This window comes from Notothenia coriiceps, unplaced genomic scaffold (assembly GCF_000735185.1).
Source record: "Notothenia coriiceps isolate Sejong01 unplaced genomic scaffold, NC01 NC01_scaffold00032781, whole genome shotgun sequence".
NCBI classification, from domain to species: domain Eukaryota; kingdom Metazoa; phylum Chordata; class Actinopteri; order Perciformes; family Nototheniidae; genus Notothenia; species Notothenia coriiceps.
The window spans coordinates 184,730-193,026 of NW_011365482.1; the positions used below are offsets into that span (position 1 = coordinate 184,730).

Sequence of the window (8,297 nt, forward strand, 5' to 3'; positions counted from 1 at the left end):
TATAAATAAACTTGCCTTTCCTTGCCTCCTCTTGATCTATTCTCTCCTAAAGTAACCAACCCTCATTATCTTTGTTTCGGTTCAGAAAATGTTTTGATCATAGTTTTAAAAGGAATAATATGTGCTCATAATGAGATGAGAATTTAAACAATTTTCCCTACGTTTTCTTTTTGTTAGCATTGTCTTTGTTCTTTTTTTATTGTAATCATAAAATATCACATAGTGTGTTTCACCTTTGCCAAAATGATCTGAGCTTTTAGGTGCCATCCCAGCACTGCTACATACAAAGTGCTGTTTGCTTTGGGCTCTCTCCATGGGGCTGGAAAGCTCTGCTTTTACACTTTTGTCGAGCAGAAGACCCTCTGATTTACAGTACATGAACAGTGACCTCGTGCTACCAGATCTGATCTTCTTCATGTGTCTAAGGTCACTTTGCATCCCTGTTGTGTTGTTCTCTAAAAGTGTTTGACTTCAGATGCCCCTGCTGATGTATTGCTCCCAGGCAAACGCGGACTAACATACTTACAGCCTTTTAGTGAAACAGTGACACATAGCTGTACCAAGCATGAGTGAAGTTGATTGAAAGCTGGATTACTTTGGTTTTATGAGGACAGGGAAAGAGTTCAACAATATATTGCTCTCTCCGTGCAAAAATCTGTTAGGGCAGGGCAAGATAAATGTATGTATTTATGAATAGTGTGATATAAGGTTAGATATGTACTTACATTTTGGATATTGTAAGATCAAACAGGTGTCTTTTCTAGGTTTTACAATTTATAATAAAACTGATGCTATTTTCCGAACGGACAGTTCTAGCTGTTTATTATAACCCTTATAATGTCAAAATATCGACATTACTGATGAATATGTATACGATTGGATTTTCTTCATTTTGCCCAGTAGGCTACTACATAGAAGAATCAGCTATATGACGCCTGTTTTGGGGGTATAGTTTGAGCAAGTCTGGTTATTAACAAATATTAAAGCTACTATTGTTTCAAATAGGACAGAAAAATACATTTATATGAATATATGTATACCAAAATGCAGAGGTGTGGACTCGAGTCACCAATTTGATGACTTGAGACTCGATTTGACAAAATCACAAAAGACTTGCGACTCGACTTGGACTTGAGCCTTCTGACTTGAGGTGACTTGATAATTTAATTCAGAGGTCTCCAACACGCCGATCGCGAGATCCCGCTAGAAGAGCAGACTCCCGTCGGGGAGAGCAGAATCTTCAGCCGCTCCTACTCTTGCTGAGAATCCTTGCAGGCAGGGGCGGGACTTTATTTAGCTGGGCCACCATGCGGCCAATCATATGCGAGGACACACTAGGATCATACCATTATGTGAAAGAAGCGTGGGGGGAACAGCAGGTGTAGTGGTACAGGCCAGCTGCACAGAGCGACGGTTTGAATTGCAAGCGCGTCGGAAAAAGTCAAGAAATTAGCGAAAACCGAAAAAAGAAGCAGCATCTGGCTGCATTTCAATGATATTGGAGAAAGCAAAGCTGAGTGCAGGATTTGTAAAATGAAAATAACCTTCAGAGCAGGGTTGTTTTTATTTGGTAACCACTCAGGATTTATTGTCAGAGGTGGGAGAAGTTCAGATGTACTTGAGTAAAAGTACCAGAGTGTAGGAATACTCGGTTACAATAAAAAGTCCTGCATTCAAAATGTTACAAGTAAAAGTACAAAAGTATTAGCATCAAAATATACTTAAAGTACCACCTGCAGAGGGATCTAGATTCAGGTGTTCTTTTCCCCATAGAGACCGCCTCGCTGCACATTATCCCTTGCATAAAGATAGATTGTGGGTCCCTTATAACATGTTGTACACAGTGGAAATAAACATTCTGGTCACCTCAACATCAGGGATCTTATACATTAAACTCCTTCTGAATCAAACCGTTACGGTAGCCTTACCTTACTGATCCCTCTTAAATTAGAAAAAAACACGTTACTTGAGCGCAAAGACTTGAGAGACTTGACTCGGACTTGCAAAACAATGACTTGGTCCCACCTCCGGTATGAAGTGTGGCATTCATTGCTGCTGCGCTATCAGCCACCTGTCTGTTTGACTGCAGTAGCCTAACCGTGCCACCGTGACGACTGTAACTGAACCATGATTCTGTGAAACCCCTGGTATAAAATGTCTCTTTTGTGAGATTGGTACAAAGAGCATTGTGAAACGTGCATTATACAGAATGTACCAAATGAGCCATTACCCAGGCTTTATTTGCTGGCGGTGACTGTTATTTAAGAACATTTTTTAATACAGACTTTAATTAGAAAATGTAAGGTATGAATTGAGTTGGCAGGGTGACCAGCATGTATTTGTCAGAAGAATCATACTGTTCTTAAAGTGGAATAAAAAGGAAATCTAGCCACCACACACCGAATGATGCTAATAGAGTTGTGTGTGTGCACGCTCAGGAGTCTGTGGAGATGAGGAAGATGGAGACCAGTGCCAGCAGTACCCTCCCAGTGCCTGGCTCCGGTCTGGAGACCCAGGCCCGAGCTGCCTCCATGCCTCGACTCAACGCTGAGCTGCAGGTAACTCCTCTCCTACAGCTGCGGCCATTTTAAGTGCCAATATATTGTAATATTATTATGATTTTCATTATTATATGGCTCATTATCCGAACATATCGTTATTTTTTACCAACCGGGGGTACGGGTACCCCTAAGGGTACTAAAGGTTATTGCAGGGGGTCCGTAGAAAGATTAAGGATTTCGATATATTTCCACGCAAAAAAGATTTAAAAATACATTTACATAAGCCTTGGTCTAGTTCGGCGTCCGCAGGTAAGAGTTCCTCCTGGGATGGTGTTGATTGTAACACCACTTTAGTTCATGCTGCGGAGAAGCGCATTAAAATGTGCTAATATTATCTGTAAATTAGGGGTAAGAGTGGATGCATGGTTAGGCATGGATAGGCGGAACCAGGCTTAGGAGAGCCCAATGAAAAAAAGAAGCGGCCAAGACCCAACACATGCAGTTCAGTGAGAAATACATTTCTCATGAATTTACAGTTTTTTATTTTGTAGTCCTGGCATGGATTTCTATGAAGCCAGCCTACATGCAATGCTAGAGCACCAAACACGCTTGAAGTTTCTATATTTTATTAGTTTTAGTCTAATTTTTGATGTGACATTGATGACACTTAATTTTTTTGTAGAAAAGGCAGCGTGTCTCTTTATTAGCAGACTGTGATGGTTCACTCAGACACAGTGAATCATCCCAGATGTGAGATGCTGCTCTATAGTGCAACAGGTCATGCAGATAAATGAAACTGAGGACTTCAGCAGGAGGGGGTACAGTTGTATTCATAAGGAGCCTAACATATTTCACACATACATTTAGGAAACTCAATAAAACATTGAAGCATTGAACCAGTTATTAGTTTGTCCATTCATCGATATTTACATTCTGTTTTAGGATTGATTGACTAAAGCTTGAAATATATTTCCTTGTTTTTTAAAATGTTTTATCAATTTTCAGTCTTGTTTTGTGTGTATTTTTGTTCATAATTGTATTTAACAATTATCACTGCACCACACTCACAACTCTGATTTCACCTTGCAAACACAAACATACTAACGCTTGGGTGACATCATAACAACTGTCACAGAGCTATTTAAAAAACAAAACACATATGATCTGGGACTTACTATTTATAAGGTTATGGCTGACTAATCTACATAATTATTTTACTAGATCCTTTGAAACAAAATAAGCTCCTCATTTCCTGGGTGATATTGATTGATTCATGAATTCAAGGTCCTTTCCTTTCACAGCCCAATTGGAAGAGCCCTCTGTCTCTCTGCAGAGGAAAAGTAATCTGATTAGATCCTGGCAGGCCGCCAGCCATTTTTCCAGTATCTTCTTTCTCCTGCTGACAACCAAAATGATGATCGGGGCTCCAAATGGCTTTAGGCCCCAGATTCACTGGGAGAGGCACAGGGTAATTTGGTTACCGTAGAGGAAAAGCAGTCTGGAGAGAGGATTAATAAAAGATGGAAGGAGGCAGGGCGGAAGGTGGCCTTGTTGACTGGCTGTCTTATGTTTCTCACCTTTTAGAATAGCAGGCAGGAAATCCTCACGCAAATTCAATTATTGCCAGAAACTTCCTATTGCAGGAGTTTGATGGGAACTGCACCGTGTAGTCCCAATTTCTTATTTGTGTGGGGCTAATATGCTTAAACCTCAGAGAGACCCTCAGTTTTCCTCCTGCTTTGTTGAAAGTGATGGTGCACAAACATTAGAGTCCACAATCAGTTCTTTCAGCCGCTGATGAGGAACATTCACCTACCTGTTTAAAACAGTATATACAGATCCCCATTTGAATTATCAGGGGCTGCTCCCCTTAACGGATTCCGATCCTAACCCTGGCCACTACATACTCAATACTGTGGACAATCCCCACAGGAGCAATTTGGGGTGAAGTGTCTTGCCCAGGGACACAATGACACGCTGACTGCAGTGGGGTTCGCCTCAATGACTCTTCATTGCATAAAGGTGTTCCTCTCCATCTCCAGAGAGAAATCTAACACAATGGTGCTTTTGAGTATGCCCCAGCCCGTACTTTAACCCTGGGCAACTCCAGAATGTCCAGCCCCGCTCTAAGTGTTTGGTTTCAGACCCAAAGCGATGCGGTGGGCCCGACCATATGTATTTAGTCCTGCTCAACCTGCCTCACTAACTCTGCTCAGCATGGCACTGCCTGACCCCAGGCGCTCGCTGGCTGCTGGTTTGTCTGTTTGGGGAAAAGTACTGTTCTCCTTTTTGGCCCACTCACATGCCCAGGGGGACCCTAACAGAGCTCCCTGGATCGCGAAGATCCAGGGGGGGGAATGTTAATAATATAATGCTCTTGCACTCATTCATCTGAATGAATATTCTGCTTACTTACATGTTTACTTATCAATAATTAAACAGTCTAAAGACAATGGGGTGTTTAAAACACATTCACAGTTAATTTACTATTTGCTACATACAAGTACATTTTGCTGCTATAAATGCAGGACCTTTATTTGAAGAATGATTTATGAACACTGTACTGTGAAATAAAAATATGTTTAGATAATGAACTAATACTGAATGCCACTTTGTGTGGGCTATAGTAAATCTCTGACTGGCACACAACAATGCTTGTATCATCAAAAACATAATAGTAGACAATGATTCTTAAATACCTCCTGAACCAACTCAAAATCTTTCCCCCCCAAAAAACTATCATTTGCTTAATAACTCAATACAAAGTGGCTTTCTGTAAAGGATTTGAATGTTTCTGACACAGCTAAATGTAGCTGTTGTTGATCCTGGCTAATGTTCCTCCACTTGTTACTTACATTCTCTCTCTGTCTATGTCTGGACTGTATCTCTCTTCTCCTGACAGCGGAGCCACTCACGCCATTCTCCAGGGATCCAACTGGCTGTATGTACACACCATCACACACATGCCACACACTTTGAATTTGTAGCGATTTATCTGGTGGGGCTAGGTGAACTCTTAAATCCACAACAGCAGGACGGTTTCAATGTGAGATGCAAACGTCAGCTCATGCGTTAATGTCCCCCCATGACTGCGGGCCAGCTAATTGAGAATCTTGAGCTGGAGTTGTCTATGCCGCCAACTTAAAATCCCCTCCGATTGAAAACTTCAGGTGCTTAAATAACAGAATACGCAGAAATAAACAAGTGTTACATTGTTTAGATGCTAATAGAACATCCCAAAACATTTTGAAACACAACAACCTTTATTGAGTTTGGATATTACAGCATCACAAACAATTGAAGATAAAGTATAATAGAGAATGGAGTATAGAGTTATATAATGCTAAGATAGGAACAAAATACAAAAAACTAACAAACATACCATCAGGGTTTGGCAGGGAGTTGGACCCAAGAACAGTACAAAATAAAATGGCGTAAAGATTTAACAAAAATAGATATTTTATTAGGGTCTGAGACCTGAGGTCGGCGAAGACCCTATTGCAATCGCTCGTGCAGCGAGCAATAAACCTGCGAAACACAACGCATCCCTCGCCAATAAACACGATGTTGCCGTTACTCCTATGAAAATGGTCCAAACTGCACCAGACTTCAGACTATCATTAATGGTCAGGCCCTCAACAGCTCTATGTCAATTAGGGGATGTCATCATATGCCGTTGCCATGGTGACAGATCCCTCGCCATGAAACACGGTGTTGTCCTAACTCAATGGAAAAATGGCTAAACGACACCAGACTGATACGGTGAGTGAAGCAGGTAGGACAGAAACGCAGATAACATTTGATAATACCTTTATTTCAAGGTCTAGAGTAAACTTTGGAACAAACAAAACACTCCATAGGTGAACTAGGTCACACACAAAAGAAGCACCAACACTGAACACAGGAGGAGACAAGAGTAAATACACAGAAGGGTAATCACTAGACAAGAAACAGCTGGGCAGGGGAGGAGAAACACAAGGGCCACAGGTGAACACAATCAGATAACTAGACACACCAGGGAACTAATGACAAGAGGAAAAACACAGGGAAAAGGACCAGACAATAACCCAGAGAAAACATGACATGGAAACCAGCAAAAACACCCAAACCTACAAAACTATAAACGTGACATGAACTTAGGAGCGTGACACAGACTTCATATGATGGGTATTGCCCTCAACAGCTCTACGCCAATTATGGGGTTTCATCATATGCCGTTTCCATGGCGACAGATCCCCCCCCAAAAAACACGAAGTTGCCGTTACTCCTATGAAAATGGTCCAAACGGCACCAGACTTCAGATGATGGCTACTGGTCCGGCCCTCAACACCTCAATATGACAATAGTGACTTTTCCTAAAAAGCTGTGGCCTTGGCAATGCATACCTCACCGTTAAGCACGATATTGCTATAACTCCTGTGTTTTTTTCACATGTGTGCTAACGGTCAAGCCCTCGAGACATATATGTGTCAGTTTTGAGATTTCGTCAAATGTCGTTGCTATGGTAACAAAATGGTCGCCGTGAAACACGGTTTTCTCATGACTCCAGTTAACATGCTCCGAACGGCCCAAAACTTCACAGGTTTGATAACGATGCAGCCCTCAACACATCTAGGCGTATTATGGGATGTAATCAAATTATGTTGCCATGGCGACAGATCGCTCGCCATCAAACACAATGTTTATGATACTGCTGTAACTCCCATGTACGTTTTCCGATCGAACTGAAACTTCCCACGTTTGCCAACGGCCGATTCATCGAGACATCTGCCTAACGTCGACGTGCGGACAACAGCCTGCGGAGCGTCGAAGACCTGCTCAACGCTGCTTGCAGCTTTAATTTAGATTGATTTTGTGAAACAAGATGATCCATCTTTTACAAATACCACAGCAGCTTAAAAACCTTGTGACATGTCAAAAAAAAAATGATTCTTCTGAGATCAAATTCAAAATAAGATGTTTTCAAGAGTGTTTGACTTCACAAGATACTTCAGATGCATTGTCTGATAACAAGACCCTATATCTCCCTGCACTGTGACTTCTTCAGTTATTATGTATTATATCATGACATGATTAGAAGTACAAAATATAAGCAATGTACAGCTATGGATGTTTAAACACCTAAACAAATCTATATCAGGCAGAGTAGATATCACAATATGTTCACCCCTTCATCTTGCTCTCAGACTTTCCACACTGAAGAAACAACAGTTATTTTTACCAGACCAGTCTCAGTATTGACTATGTTGATTTAGTGATATTTTATAAATGTCTGTCCATCCCTCAGTCTGTCCCTGATGCCAGTCCTTTGAAGCGCTCCGCCTCCATTGTGGCCCCACGGCGGCCCCAGGAGGTCAACCTGAGGGACTACACCCTAGAAAAACCCAGCCAGGACCGGGTCCACCACCACCACCGCTGCCACCACCGCAGAGACAGGGACAGAGACAAAGACAGAGAGAGGAGACAGAGGTCTCTGGATGTCCCTCTGGGGGGACAGCCCCCTGGCTCTGCTGGTAAACACACACGGTAGAGAGTTCAGCACACAGACACAACCTTACATTCACAATGTTTCCATATTTCATGTCATTTGGACCGAGCCAGACTAGAGGCTCCAGGCTTTTTGCTCAGCTTTAGTGTTTTAGTTTAATATATGAGCAAACACAATTTTTGTTTTCAGAAATCAGATGTCCACCTACTCCATTAAAAACAGATATTTTAAAAAATAATTATGAAAGTATTCTAATAGAAACCAATAAGAAAATGCAGGCACTAGGTCCACAGTATATTGATCTTTAT

The 8,297-nt window shown here is 41.6% G+C and overlaps 1 protein-coding gene across 1 annotated transcript; it reads left to right on the forward strand.

The window, feature by feature from the left end:
• Positions 1–2,440: 2,440 nt before the first annotated feature.
• Positions 2,441–8,031, forward strand: LOC104961099 (voltage-dependent N-type calcium channel subunit alpha-1B-like). The gene is made up of 3 exons (XM_010789318.1): positions 2,441–2,558; positions 5,404–5,442; positions 7,789–8,031. Exons 1-3 carry the CDS (start codon positions 2,451–2,453, stop codon positions 8,029–8,031), a joined length of 390 nt encoding a protein of 129 aa, XP_010787620.1. The 5' UTR covers positions 2,441–2,450.
• Positions 8,032–8,297: the final 266 nt, after the last annotated feature.

What these genes read in the sequence shown, in the direction of transcription:
- LOC104961099 (XM_010789318.1), top strand. Translation starts at nt 2,451, where the DNA reads ATGAGGAAGATGGAGACCAGTGCCAGCAGTACCCTCCCAGTGCCTGGC. An exon ending in GACTCAACGCTGAGCTGCAG is followed by an intron (nt 2,559 to 5,403) that starts GTAACTCCTCTC and finishes TTCTCCTGACAG; the next exon opens with CGGAGCCACTCACGCCATTC. An exon ending in CTCCAGGGATCCAACTGGCT is followed by an intron (nt 5,443 to 7,788) that starts GTATGTACACAC and finishes TCCATCCCTCAG; the next exon opens with TCTGTCCCTGATGCCAGTCC.